At 48.7% G+C, this 15,000-nt stretch overlaps 2 protein-coding genes across 2 annotated transcripts in view; both read right to left on the reverse strand.

Moving 5' to 3' along the window:
- The window catches only part of rp9 (RP9 pre-mRNA splicing factor), a 5,338-nt gene extending 2,952 nt beyond the window's left edge, over positions 1-2,386 (reverse strand). The window contains exons 1-4 of the mRNA XM_076041368.1: positions 2,063-2,386; positions 1,845-1,875; positions 1,614-1,743; positions 1-27 (exon numbers count right to left, since the gene is read on the reverse strand). The exon at positions 1-27 is cut by the window's left edge and continues 65 nt beyond it. Coding sequence (XP_075897483.1) covers positions 1-27; positions 1,614-1,743; positions 1,845-1,875; positions 2,063-2,208 — 334 coding nt within the window. The 5' untranslated portion in view covers positions 2,209-2,386. The remainder of the gene's footprint in view (positions 28-1,613; positions 1,744-1,844; positions 1,876-2,062) is intronic.
- Positions 2,387-2,649: 263 nt separating this feature from the next.
- rmp24 (ribonuclease MRP subunit p24) overlaps positions 2,650-15,000 on the reverse strand; it is a 16,916-nt gene continuing 4,565 nt past the window's right edge. Inside the window, exons 2-5 of the mRNA XM_076041367.1 lie at positions 14,749-14,771; positions 13,807-14,006; positions 4,016-4,212; positions 2,650-3,921 (exon numbers count right to left, since the gene is read on the reverse strand). Coding sequence (XP_075897482.1) covers positions 3,762-3,921; positions 4,016-4,212; positions 13,807-14,006; positions 14,749-14,771 — 580 coding nt within the window. The 3' untranslated portion in view covers positions 2,650-3,761. The remainder of the gene's footprint in view (positions 3,922-4,015; positions 4,213-13,806; positions 14,007-14,748; positions 14,772-15,000) is intronic.

A 15,000-nucleotide genomic window follows, 5' to 3' on the forward strand; every position in this document is an offset into this window, starting at 1 on the left:
TGTGGCCGTAGCGTTTACACCTCCAACCTGCCGCCCGAGGAAACCATGAAGACACTTTTTTTTAAGATGTGCTTGTTAAAGAAACACACGCAAATGGAAATATTTATACAAAAAAATAACAGTCAGAGGTGTGACCAGAGGGACGGACAGAACGACCCGGAGCAACAAAACTCAGCAAAATGTCTGAGATTGTATTTCCAAAATATTTGGAGTGGTCATAGTTTTACTGACGGAACACAAAGAGAAACAATTCCTCCGCCCCCCCAGCACCCCCGAAGATACAAAACCACTATAACTCACTGGTTACGTGCACACTGGCAGCTCTGCTCCTGTGTGAGCGTGCAAAATAAATATGTGTGTGATTAGACACGCAAGCAGGAACAGGAGAGGAGCTGAAGTGTTCATGAAAAACATCACGACCGCTCCACTGATGAGGAAAAGAGCTCGGGAGGAAACTTTCTTCTCCTCTGGTGGGACACCTGTGTTTACAGTGGAGGTGTTCCTCTGAGGACAAACAGCGACTCCTTCCCCAGTGACTCATCCCTGCCTGCCGCACAAGTCCAAAACATTTTTCTCCAAGATGAAGAACCGACACGCTTTAAATCCTTCAGAGTAAACGCCGTGTGTGTGTGTGTGTGTGTGTGTGTGTATGTGTGTGTGTGTGTGTGTGTGTTTGCAGACTTTCTGAAGTCTCACGCAGCTTGACAGCGAGTGGGACAGAGGAATGAATGGACAGTGAAGATAATGACAGCCTTTGTCAGGCGCTGGGAGACAGAAGGCAGCGTCCACGACACCACTTTTCATGCTGCGGCCCCGCCGCTCTCCCACGGAGGCACTGCAGAGACGGTGCGCCACGGCAAATTCTCCCGTTTTGTGTCTTTTGTAGAAAGGCGAGGGCGGCACTTCAGTCGACAACTCCAGACAGCAAGTGGAAGGCTTACAGAAAGCAGCCTGTTTGTCTGTCTGTTTACAGGCTAATGTTAAAAGCTAACCCTTCCAGAGGGTCCCCCTCCATTTTATTTATTTTTTTGCATAACTGGAGCTCTCAAGTGGACATTTTACTCTGGCAACAAAGAAAGCCTCTCTTTTCTACATTTTGCTTTTGTATGTTTCGATGTGTGTTATATTTTATTCATTCATTCACACTCTCTGTATATGTATATCTACAGTATACTGTGTCATTTCAACTGGTAAAAAATTCAGACAAAAAACACAACAACTAAAGAACTTCCACATCTTTAAAGTAAGCAAGAACAAGTCCAGTTGCCCTCAGTTAACCGTTCTACTTTAAGATGACCTGGCTCAACTCAGAGGGTGGGGCCAACACCTGGCTGGAGGTGTGGTCATTGACCTGGAGGGTGCGGGGGTATTAGTGCTTTCTGGGATGTCCTGTATCTAAAACTCCAGGAGTTGGCAACCCTACTTCACATACATGTATAAATGCACATATTTAGAACTGTGCTGTTTATTACACTTTTCTTCACAAAAGTGCAGCAGGCAAAAAAAAGTCAAGGATGAACTTTATTCTCTTTTTTGGGGGAAATGTGACCATACGAGTGCTTGACGGAGAGTCTAAAACTTTTAAACACAGTGCAGTGCAGTGCAGTACTCACACTGCATCACCTTCACCTCCTTCCCCAGAGGCATCCACAGCCCCCTGGTGGGCGCGTTTGCCAGGAAGTTCCTGGCATCCTCATTTCCGGGCCCTTCGGGGATGCAGTCTTCCGGTTTGTCCTCGTGCTCCTGCGGAAGCAAAAATAAATAAATAGATGAACCAACACGTCTCACGTGTTATCTGACTGACATGAAAGTGACCTCGACTTCACTTGGTGGAGCCTTCTTACCTTGATATAACCTGGTGGGGGCTTCTCGTAGCTAGACGAGACACGATGCTGGCGTTAGGACTTTGATAACAGCACTGAGCAGCAAGACTACTTAACAGCAGCGCCAACTATGAACACACGCTTAGGAAGAGGTTACAAACTCAAGTTGCCATTTGTCTTAAATGCATAATTCATTCAGAAGTTTTGGCGCCTCGGCGGCACAGACAGTCGTGACTCACAAAGACTCGATGTGTTCGATCTTCTGGATGTCCTGGTTGAGTCTTTTGCTCTGTTTCTTCAGTTTCTCCGTGTCCTCCTTGGACGACTTGTGTCTCTTGTGGTCTCGTCTGTCCTCGTCGCGTCGCGATCGCTTCCTGTCCGACATGGTGGCTATGTAAATGGGTTCTTTTTTTCCCCCTCTTTTTTTTTTTGTTGTTGCCCTGGTGTCAGAAAACTAATTCATGCCGCCGCCAGTTAGTCAAACGTTTCATTTAGTCAGAGAAACCGACATGCTAGCCGGCTGCTCAGTAGCATAACATCCCTCTGGAGCAGTGGCACTTCCTGTGCGGTCGCGTTGGTTCGTGAAAGTACAGCGACGCTTGCAGGGTAAGCGCGGCATTGCACCACATGCACATTTCGCCTTGTACACTGGCCAATTGTTTTGTGTTATCTATAATTGTGAGAATTTTTTTTTCTTACACTTTAGAGCTAATTTGATTTAGAATTTTACATCTAATATATAGTTATATAATAATTTACAATAAATGCGTTTTCACACTCTTTGAAAAACCTTTGCGGGCACTGAGGAGACTGCAACAGTCGTGAGTGGTTTCACTCATTGAAATGTTTTATTTCAGGTGCAAGATGAATACAAACGTGAGGTATATCAGGATTTAAACACACACACTTGACATTGAAATGTTAATAGAAAACTCACAGGTATTCTGGTGGTAAAAAAAAATAAATGCAGTAGTATCTGCATTTAAACGTCAGCGCTCAACAAGAAAAAAAAAAGTAGCCAAGAAAGAAAACTGTAGAAAATACAGTGTCGGATAAAAGACAACCAACCCTCACCCAAAAGAAAGAACTGACTGGAGTGATTGTCGAGTTTCAGGCGAGTGAGCCGATTCAGTGTAAACAGCAAACTGAGTCCCGTTTACCGATAAAAAATGACCAAAAAAATACCACATCACTTGTAAATATGCACGCTTTCAAAGCATTTTGGAAGAAAAAAAAAGAAGCAAACGTGGCATTGACAGTTTACACTTGCAGATGTGCACTACAACACACGTCTCCACGCCGGGAGATGGCTAATAGCGCTGTGTTAAATAAGCTAGTACAAACACAGTACACGCAACATTTGTTTTTATGCGCGTTTACAAAAAAAAAAAAGAAAGAAAAAGCGTAGAAAATGATCCAATCCGGCAGATCTACCAGTTCGGCATGTCAGGATAAGTCGTCACAGAGCAAAAGGTGGGTTTTATAAAGTGTTTTTTTTTTTGTTTTGTTTGTTTTAAATTTTTTTTTTATTGATAAACATTAACGATTTAACCAGGATGGCCTGGTTGGGTGATCACCAGCGCCCTCTGGTGCCTGGAGCTGCAGGAAAATCGCACCAGCGCTGGTTGAGTGACAGCAGGAACGGTTTGGCGCTCCGCCCTGGTCGGCTCATTCCAGATTCCAGGGGCGCCGTTCCCAACAGCCCAGCAATAGCTGTGTTGGCGGGCAAAACTGGAGCCCCCTTTTTGCACGCCGACCTCGGAAAAGCCGAGGTCACTTCCTCAAGCTGCCCCGCCTCGGCCTCGGCTGTAAACAGGTCACGGCGTGGGGAGGTGGGCAGGGTGGGCGGGGTCACAGTTTTGACCCTACCGTCAGGTCGCGTGATCGGAAACATACAGGCAGGTTTTAGCTTTTTTTTTTCTCTCTCTCGCTTTCGAATCAAAGCGAGGACAGGAAATCTTTCAGGCCGCCCTTCTTGGCCGCCGGGCTGTCGTCCCGCATCAGTATCTTGCTCAGGCGCCGCACGACCCAGTTTTTCGCCTTGGGCGTCTTGGAGGACGACGAGCTGGAGCCCGAAGTGGTGGAGGAGGTGGAGCCCCTGTGGGGACAGAGAGAGAGAGAGAGAGAGAGAGTTGTCAGTTGTTGCTGGGAAAAGCCGAGAAGTGTGTGTGGGAGGAGCCGAGCTGGGATACCTGGGCGTGTGCGAGGGCGTCTTGTTCTTCCCGGCAGTCTTCGACGTGGACGTGCTGGACCTGCTGGCCGACTGGGGGGTCTTGTGTTTGCCGGCGCTGCCCGGCGTGCTGCTGTGGGTTTTAGCCAGCGAGGCTATAAAGTCCCTGTTCATCCCTTTGTGCCTGGACGTGGTGTTGCAGGCATGGCAGGTGGCCATCTGAAGAGAGAACAGAACAGAATAGATGATAAGAAAAAAAAAAAACAACCCAGAACCTCTTGAATACTGCACACTGTGTGTCTATAGTCTGCTGACACAGAATCAAGGTTTCCCAGTGAAAACAAGGTAGTACGAGGTTGACTCCCCCCCCCAGAGGGGAAAAAACCCAACAACAACACAACAGAACAGGTCCTTGAAAACGAGTTGCCATCTGCGCAGCAGCTGCTTTGAATCAGATTAAGGAAGGATTAGTCATTTCCCTTCCTGTCCTGCCGCAGCTGTTTACACAGAGAGGTAAAAAAAAATTTTAAAAATTGCCCAGACTGAGCAGAGCAGAATTCACTGCAGCAATCAGCGTCTATCACATGACCCCGCCTCCACCCTTCAACCACCTCCCCTCCACCCCGACCAGGGGGTCCCACGGCTGAGGTTCCTCTCCGGAGATCCTCTTACCTCTGACATGTTTGCCCAGACATCGCAAAAAAAAAAAACCTCCAGAGCAGCCGGAGGGAACCGGCCTCGGCCAATCAGAGGGCCCGGGAGGGACTGGGGGAAGGGGGGGGTAGGAGGTTGGTGCTGTTGCCACCCCAGTGTTCTGCACCTTCTCACTCCTTCTCTTACCCAACCAACCTGGGATGAGTTGACACTGCAGCCTGAGGAATCCTAAACAACGTCTGGCTGCAGGAAACAGTCGGACTTTATAAGGGCGAAGCACGCCAGCCACTTCCCCGAGTTATGAAACCTGAAGGTGACGCTGGATGTTTACAAGTTTGCAGACTTCTATTTTTTGTGGCCTGGCGGTCCCGATTAAAGGCTCGATAGCCGTGTTGCCGCAACAGCAGCAGCATCAGCAGCACAAACAGTGAAAACAAGTCAGCGGCCAATCGATAAGAACGACAATCAGCGCCATCAGTCCCCCCCCCCCCACCGTCGATAGAGGCGTTTGCCCGGCAGCATCACTGCGGCGAGAGCTGAGGTTAAATGTTTGATTTCCTCCTTTTTTTTTTTTTTTTCAGACGAAATCTTTACGTGAAAATCATTCCGAAAATAAACAAACAAAAAAAAAGCACAAGAGCTTCAGAAGTGAGGCTGTGAAGTGGTCCGAGCGGACCTCAGCTGCCGCAGGTCAGCGAGGTCCAGGTGGGGAGAACTCACCGACACGAACGTGGCCATGGCAGGATGTGACAGGTGTCTGCTGGAGGCGCCGCTGTCCCACTTCCTCTCACCGAGTGTGCGTCTGTGTGAGTGTGCGAGCGTGTTTACTACAGCGGCCTGAGCCGCCGCTGGCTTTATACAGGCCGAGCCCCCCCCGCCCCCACCTCCCTCCCTCCAAACACACAAGCCCAGCCATCTGACCCCAGGGGCGTGGCTTCGGGCCGCACCGACCAATCCTCGGCCGCGACAGGGGGCTCGGCTCATCAGCGGCACCATCACACACACACACACACACACACACACACACACACACACACACACACACACACACACACACACACACACACACACACACACACACACACACGAGACATCTTTGTTTGCACTCAAACTTTATGAGCCCCGGACCAAAAAAAAAAAAAAAGCCACATGCTGAACTCAATATGCTCCCTGAAAACATTCGTAATTACTACAACCAACCAGCGACTCTGGCTCTGTGTGGTCCTGCAGCCGCTTGCAGGTTGTCGGTCGTCAGGCTGCAGGGTGATTGATGCAGGTAATCTTTATTGGTTCTGAAACGTGACGAGCCGCTTTGCCCGACTCTTCCGACTAAAACAACTATTTGCCTTGTAGTAGTTTATCAGCTTCTCATCACGGCTGCTGCTGCACAAGCTGGTGGTGAACAGCTCAATATCCTCCCCTGGCTGTTTGAAGTGTCATCTGATCAAACTCGACACAGGAAGCTGCCAATGTGGAGTCAAACATGGAGCCTGTGAGCTGTGTTTGTGTGTTTTTGTGTGTTTGTGTGTGTGTGTGTGTTCCTGGGATATCCGCACTACCCTGACTAGTCCTTCCCGTCCCGTCTGATCTGGACATTGGGACAAAAAGCCGCAATTTTCTTCCACCCACTTCCTGTTTTTTCCCACTGGAGAGAAGAAAGGAAAAGTCGCAGTGAGCTGCTGGCTGATGGATGTTCACAGCTGCTCTGGTCACTGCCACCGAGGGGACGGAAACGAGACGGAAAGCAGCAACTCGGCCACGTCAGGAAGTCACGTGACGGCCAAAACACGGCGTAGACGCGGCGGCGCAAACCAACCCGTCCAACCGGCCGTCACGTGTTCTCTCCTTGCGTCTAATTTGCGCTAATCCCTCGGGAACGCGGCACACGTGAGATTTGACTCCCTCAATCTTGAGCCGCAATCTTGATCCCGGCGGCAGACGGAACCTGGACGGGGCGGCGAGGTGGAACATATGGGCGAGAGAGGAGGACAGACAGGCATCTCAACACAGCTGGGAGCGGGAGGGGCCTGGCGGGGGGGGGGAATTATGGGATATTTGATTAGTTAGCGCATTAAAAGCCGAAAATCCAGCCGCGGCGAAAACAACGCTCGCAATCCTACACAGCCTCCGGACGAGCGCCGATGATGAGGGTTATTTTTAGCAGCGGTGGCCGGCCTTGACCTTTGACCTTCCTGTTTACCGTCCAAATATCTAAAAATGGGTACGATGACAAGTTGAGCTTCGCCGTGCTCTCTGTGACATCACAAAGGGGCTGGTTCTCCAGATCCCATGACGTGATTCCACTCTGCAGGAGTAAAAGGACGAAGGTACAAAGGCACGGATTACTGTTAGGAAATACTAACAGACCACAAGGCGTGAATATTATTCACATCTAAAATGAACTCAGTTTAGGAACAACGTGCAGCGGCTCCATTCACACAGAACCGTGGTCCATCTTGACAACGCAATAAGAATTCAAAAGTTTGCTTGGAAATGGAAGACGAGTTGGGAAAAACTGGAGGCAAACTGCTGCACCTGCAGGGGTCACGTGACATACGTGACCGCCGCGGGTCGACCGCCGCGTCAATCAATGTGGCAGATGGACTCCCTGCGCTATTAATAGCCCCGCCCCGCTCCATAAATACCTCCCTCCCCTCCCTGCCTGTCGTCCCGCCGCTGCCAGAGGTCGGCCTGGGGTGATTAATCTGACCCCGGCAGCACCACACCACCCAGGAGGAGCAAGACGATCGGCCCGGCGGGACCCCCAGTTTAGCCTTTTTTTTTTCTTCTCAGTTTTACTTCTTCTTCTTCTTCTTCTTCTTCTTCCTGGAGAATCGGTTGCAGTGCGACCGCACAAATATGTGTGTGCCGTGCGTGTATGAAAGTCATCTGATAGCTCGTCAATAACCAGCCCGGCCCGAGCTGAGAGCAGAGGAGCAGTTGATGGTGGTGGGCGGGATGGATAGCTGCTGCTGCTGCTGCTGCTGCTGCCGGGAGTCTGAAGACTGTAGATTCACAAGTTAAACATCCATAAATATCTCCACTCAACGGCTCTGGCTACTCAGTGACCAGCGTGGCGCAAACAATCTATAAATGAGTCCGCCGGGACTTCATCCTAGCGTGGCAGATGTCACAATGGGACTTGTTGTACTGCTGGCCTCAAGATGTTCTTTGTGAATTCTGATTTAATGGTTCAATCAAACTCCAGTAGAAGGTCAAAGGGTCAACTGTAAATAAAGCAGTATATCTAGCCATCTGTTTGAAGCCTCCTGCTAAAACTGATGCTTTTGTTGGACCTTTCACGTGTTCAACAGCAAGGGAGACTCAGTGGGGTGGAGTCAACACTTGCCTGGGGGTGTGGTGACTGAGCTGAGGTGAGTGGTATTGGTCCCCTCTGTGACATCACAAGGGGCTGAGGACGAGCACAGTGTCAGGACTGACTTTTCTTATTTCTGGGGAGTTTGCAAACAGTGCGGAGCTTTGAGTCGACATCCTTTAACTCCTCCCCCTCATTGGTTCAAGCCGGTTCAAATCAAGCTGTAGGTTGGGCGACGCAGCGGTGAGAGACGGAGCTGCCTTCCCTCCGCAGCGGCTGCCGTGAGCTCATTCGTTATTTGCGCGATAAACGTGAGCACTTGCTGACAGAATCAATTACAGCAGCCTTAAAACCTGAAACGCTACTGCGGGAGGCGCTAAAAAAAAAAAAAAAAAATCCCAGGGGGCCGTGCCAGCTCGCCATCCGGCGCCCCCTGTAGCGACGCAGAGTAGACTTTTAAATAACAAACACGAGGGGGTGGGGGGGGGGGCACCGGCGCTGATGCAGCAGCATCCAGCCCTCGTCATCAGGAACCTGATCCTGATCCCCGGCGCAGGCTTTGTTGTGAGCCAGGAGATGTGAAAACGCCGCGCTGTCTAAATACGCCCGAGTTTACACCCTGCGCCCCCCCCCCCACCCCCACACACACACACACACACACGCCTGACCAAGAAGGTCGGCTGAGTCTTTTTTTATTCTTTATTTTTGCGAGGATGCCAGCTGGCATCTCCCTCTGCTGGGGACGTGTGGCACGTGAGGCGCCCTCGATGAAAGTCCAAGGCCTCCTGCACTCCCTCCCCCACCCCCCACCCTCCCCCACTCTCACCTCCCCCCGACTTCCCGAAAAGACATTCCCTCCTGTCATCCCGCCGCTAACCGAGCAACCAAACGTGCCAGAACACTCCTCGGGCCGACGTCACCGCCACCACCGTTTCCCGTCTTCAGCAGCATCAATCTGCACCAAGATGGATGTGACAGGAGGGGGGGGGGGGGGGGGAGCATGGAGGGGAGCGGGGCCAGAGGGAGACCAGACAGAGGGGAGAGTGGGTGATGGCAGAAGGGAGGTGGCAGAGAATAAATGATGTAGAGTGGACACCAGGAACTCTCTAGCATGACCCCAGAATTGCACAAAAACTAAATATCGCAATAAAAAAATGGTCATGGAAACCAATTAAATAAATTTAGATTTTTTTTATTTTCGAATTTCGAATTTTTTGAACCTCTTAAATATTGCTAAACGGTTTTGATGCTCTCACGAGGTGGTTTTTCAGATGTATCGATATAGAGGTATACTGCAAAAGCGTCATGGAAACACTTTTTTTCCCCCATTTACGCGTCATCAGACGTGATGTACAGGGTCACATGACCAGTTCACTTCAAGTGACGCAATATGTTGGACAGAGGAGGAGACGGAATATTCTTTATACAAGTAATCAAAGGGAAAAAAATATAACAACCATTCTTGACAGAAAACAAACGCAAACGTACTTCTCACAATATCTCGGGACGAGATATTGTGAGAATTACGTCCCGCTCGATGCGATTTTACGAGAATTCCAGCCTATGCGCTTCATTCACAACATTCAACGGAAACACCTGCAAATCGTAATTGCACTTTGTCGAAAGTTTGGAAATATCGCTTTTATTTTGCGAAAAACTGTCATGGAAAAGCAGCTACAGAGGCCTTCTGGGAAAAAAGGAGGGATTCATCATCCGCTCGTGCCTTTCAGTCTTGCAGCAAAAATAGTGTCGAGTCGGCACAGAGTTCTCAGGCACAAATTATCAGGATAGCATTAAAGAAAAAAAATCAATCAATCAATAAAAAGGCAGGGATGATGCTTCACCACTCCATGTCAGAGTTTTGCACAGCTAGGGCACCAAAACAAACCGAGGCAGGAGAACTGAACCTCCTCCACTGAGACAAACCAGGGGGTGACAGGCACGACGAGACCCGTCGCTGCTTCCTGGACGAATCACACGAAGGGAAGCAGAAAGCAGAACCTTTTAGCCCTCTGTTTGCAGCCTGCTGCTAAAACCGATGCGCCGTTGGACCTTTCCGACGTTTTCAGTAAGGGAACAGAAACCGAAGCCGACGCCTGGCTGGCGGTGCGTGTGGCCGCTAACCTGGGAGACATTTCCCTTTGTGACATCACCAAGGGCAGATTTTTTTTTTTTTTGTTTAACCAGCGGGTTTCTGAAATGCAGCGCAAAACAAAAGGAGTCTAACGGGGTTGACTGACAGGACGGACATGCAGATCATCTCTGGGGAAACAACGTGGGTCCTTTAAGTTCAGAGCCGAACTCGTCTTTCTTCCAACTAACAGTGGGAGGAAGGTGAAGACAGGCGGCTCGTGGTTTTTGCTCCTTGTAGGGTCTCCACTGCTCTGTCTTCACCTCCAGGACGCAGCTTCCCAGAGGTGAGGAATGTTGCTCATGTGCCCACAATCACCTCGAGGGCGCCACCTACATTCCCCCCGTAAGGCTGCGACAAGCGTGTGAAACTGGGGGAGGGGGGGATTTCCACCCGGTGTTTAAAAATACTGCGTGTGTGTGAATGTGACTACGGGGTCACGTGTGTCCACCTGCTGCTTTTTTTCTTTATTTTTTTTTTTCTTTTCTTGGCTTTCGACATTTAATTTGACATGTCAGAGAATTTTATGCATATGCATGTTTTTTTTTATTTTATTTTTTTATAAAGTTAGCAGCTAAGCAGCTAACCATGGAAACAGCTTTGCAGTCAGTCAATTAGAGAGTGTAAAAAGCAATAAATAAAAGTGTGCCGTCCCAGACGTGTTTTGACACGCGTGGGGAAGGGAAGAAAAATTGCGTCTGCAAATTCTCACAGCTGGCTCAAACATGATTATGACATTAAATTTACACAGCGGCGCGTCTGGATTATTTCCGGGGGAACTTCCTGCACGGGCTTCACGTGACTGGCAGTCAGAGCCCAGTGTTGTAATAATAATAAAACCATAAAATGATGAAACGCTAACAAAAACAAATTTGGAGGCTCATCCTCCAGGTGTTATCGGCACCTGGACACAGACAGAAAAGAATGCAAACTGCACGTGCGACCGCGGCCGGAAAGCAGATTAAAGGTCACCTGCTGGGCAAAATGATACCAAACAATGCAATTATCTGGATAGTGGAGAGAAGGAAAATAAGGCTAAAAAAAAGAGGATTTAGTTGCTCTGACTCTCAGGCACCTTTTGATTTATTTTTCTAGAAAGTAAAATAACTTTTATATGGAGTTTCTTGATAATAAAACAAAGAATGTGTCTGTAGCCCAAGAAAACATCCAATAAATGAAGATATTTGGAATATTTGTCAGCGACTGGAATGAAAATAAAGATAAAAAGAATCGTTTTAATGAACTTTTCTCACATACAAGTTTTTGCACTTGTTGTATTTCTATCTTTATTCAACATAGTGAGTTTCTATTAAGACATTTTATCTTGTCATTGTGAAGGACAGTTTTATTCTTTTATGAATGCTGCTGATTTCAGTCCTTTTAATTTTGCCCACGGCATTGAGTTCAGTTTCCTTCCTTTAGTTTGAGTCTCCTCTTATTTTCTCTCTTCTTTATCTCACTTAATTGAAAGGAGCGGCAATGTAAAAGGGCAACTTCCCCCCAAGGAGATCAATCAAGATTCTGAAGTCTACCGTCTGCTTCCAAGTCTGTCTGGTTCTCCATCTCCAGACTTCAAATTGGGACGAGACGGTGGAAATGACAGGTAGATAATAAAAAATATATATATATAGAATTTGCTCAAAGTTTTTGCGCCTGCTGGAGGAGTTTTTTTTAAAAATCTTAAACCAGAGAAAGTCAAGGCACCAACTGGGAGACAGGAAGCAGCAGATTGTGTCTGCAGACAGGAGACCAGAGCATCTCTGATCTTATCTTCATGTCCCAGGCCTTCAAGTGGATCCTCTTCCTGCTCTGCCGGTCCACACCAGGTGGTGGCGGCGGAGAGAAAAAGCAGAGCACGGACACTGACAACTTCCATCGGATCCAAGTGCAGCAATGTTCCCACATTTTGGGGGAGTCGACTCGCTGTCACTCCTCCATCACCCAGGACATTTGGCCACCTTGACACTCGAGAACGTGACATGTGAGGACAAAAAGTGGATGGGAGAGGGCGAGGAGGGGGGGAGGGGGGGGGAATACCAGAGAGGCCAAACTGGGGGGAGGGGCTGTCAAACATGGACATTTCCAACGTTGTCGCCACACCGTGCGTTTGGCTGAACTCTTTCCAGAGATCCATCACCGCCTCTCTGTCCTGAGACCGCCGTCACATGACTGGCTGACTCACACCGTCAAGGTCGCGAGTGCAGGCGGTGCGAGTGAGAGAGTAAGTGATCACGTTTTTGTTTTTTTTTCTAATCTTGGCCGATAAGCATCGCAGATATCAGTTTGGCGTAAACACAGCCGACTTGCTTCTATTATTAGAGGACGGTTGCTCTTTTAAAGTATCAGCTGAGCACAAACACAGCACTTGGACGCTACGCAGACAGACGATCGGGTGTTTTCCTCGCAGGACAATTCACCTGACCGAGTTTCCTTGCAGGGGATCAGTTAGCAGCGACTGAGTCGTCGCTACATTTTTCATTTCAGCTCTTGCAATGGTTGCAAAAACATGAACTCTCACGTGAGCCGCCTTAAAAAAAACAAACTCTTGAATCGGAAAACGGAAATTGAAACGCTTCCATGGTTAGCTGACTTGTGAACGGACCAATCAGCATCCTTTGAGGAGAAAGAGGCGGGGCTACGGCGCGGCTTTGATGCATCAAAAACACGACCTTGCTGCTAACTTGCAAAAAAACATCTGCGTGGACGCTGCGTGGAAACACTTTTTCACAGGAACCAATAGAAAGCCTTGCACTGTTCTGATTGGCCCATATTTAAGGAAGTTTCAGCCTATTATCGTTCACATTTTGAAGTTTTCCAACAGAGAATTCAACAGGTTTCTCAGTAATCTAATCTCAAGTGGGGGGGGGGCTTCACACCAGCCAATAGGAAGCCTCCTGCTGCTACCAAGTGGCTCCAGTGGTGGTGGAGAAACCAGCTAGTTCTAGGCACATTCCTGCTGCTGGTTTTGCTGGGACCAGCCCCTCCCTCCTTCACATCGTTCCCTACAAGTTCTTTTCCTCCCAAATCCCACGCAGAGAAACACACACACACACACACACACACACACACACACACACACACACACACACACACACACACACACACACACACACACACACACACACACACACACACTGGCTGAACACATTTAACAGCAACCACTGTGGTGCGTCAGGTTAGCATTTTCTACTGCAACTCTTCATGCATTCACCGTCTCTGCAGCACAACGTGAGGCCGGCAGGTGGAGAAGACGAGGAGCTTTTCACTCGCTGCAGTCCCGTTGATGAACTGCTTTCTCCACCCAAGGCCGCCACCGCCTCCTTTTTTTGTTTAAATTGGCTCTCATTAGTCGTTTATTCAGGCACTCATGCAAGGTAAGTTTGCTACTTGTGTTACTCGCCGCCGCCTGGTCGCAGAAAAGTGTGTTTTAAATTACAGCCGCAGTCGTGGATTCAACAGACCGGAGCAGAATGACCTCACTTTGGCAGATTGATGTAAAATAGCTCTTGGGTGTAAATCTGAAAACTATGCTCCTGCGGTTTTCCAGCGGTTCCATAATGACTTGAGCTCCTCTAATCCAATAAATCCCTCTTTAAGATCAACCTTTACTCCCAACACCGCTGCACTTAGAATTAGCGACCCGTCCTCCACGGCGCAGTGAAACCTTTTAACCTCATTTCATCCGGGTTTATCGCGGGCTGCTTTCTCTCACCAGTGTGGACGAGGAGGCCCGGAAGCGTCGCAGCAGCTTGCTCTCCGACGTGCTGAGGTGTTTGCCAGCGGCGCTCCTGCGCAGGATGAGCTGCAGCCGCGCCGACGGACGGCGTTTGGGCCGCAGCCGCACGCGGTGGTTGTCGGGCTGCAGCCACTGGTGGCAGCTGGGACACAGCAGCCCGGTTCTGTCCACTGGCGCTGCAAATGAGGGTCGACTGGTCAGAACAGGGTGACGCTTATGTGCTTTTTTTTTTTTAGTTTGATTTGGTTGTATATCATTTTTGTTGAGTAATTGGTTTAGTTTAGCAAATCATAGGCTGCTGGTTCATCATCTAGAGCAGCCACAGGTAAACTACAGGCCCGAGGACATCTGCGGCCTGCTAAGCTTTGTAACCCGGCCTGCCGAACTTGAAGAAATGATATTAATAGTAATTGAGTCATAAAATAGCTGTATTTAATCAGAGTCATTTGAAGAAATGAAGAGATAATAGCTCAACACTGCGGGGCTTCAAAGACAGATATCTTTGTCACGCTTTTGTCCATTTTCAACATTGGAGCCCATTACTACTCATCCCATGATAGATTTTTCTCTTTGCCTTAGTTATAGTTACAAGTTAGACCTTTATTTTTTAAAAAAAACAAAAGTTTCTCTAAAAACAACAAAAAAAACAAAACAAGTTCCGGGACCAGCCCTTATTTGGACAAGCAGAGCCGACACGGTCTTAAAACGGCAGCAGGACTTATCAGTGTGGTTTGGCATCTGTGTGTGTGTGTGTGTGTGTGTGTGTGTGTGTATGTTGTCTCTGAGGGGTTTAAAGCGGTTTATCAACCTTGAAAATGCGACCGCAAAGGTCCCCGCATGCGACGGCTCGACAACGGGAAGCGAAACTCGGCAGAAGAGAAGAAGCTAAAAACAGCCGGCGCTCCTGTTTCTACTCACCTTTTGTTGTGACATGGCGGTGCCTGCGCGACAGAAGGTGGGGGGGGAGGGGAGAGAGAGAGAAGAAGAAGCGGGTTAAAATGCCGCAGCGGTCAAACTGTCACCGAAGACTGAAGAATCACATTTTTTGAGTTGCTATTAAAAAGTGCAGTTGAATACGCTCCTTTACCTGTGCATTATAAAATGAACCTTCCTTCCTTTCCTATGGCTTTGGATTTTGCCATTAAAGCGTTACCATTAAAGAGCCATCAC

Source organism: Nelusetta ayraudi, unplaced genomic scaffold, assembly GCF_046127955.1.
Source record: "Nelusetta ayraudi isolate G7.1 ecotype Tasmania unplaced genomic scaffold, CSIRO-AGI_Nayr_v1 ptg000065l, whole genome shotgun sequence".
Taxonomy (NCBI): domain Eukaryota; kingdom Metazoa; phylum Chordata; class Actinopteri; order Tetraodontiformes; family Monacanthidae; genus Nelusetta; species Nelusetta ayraudi.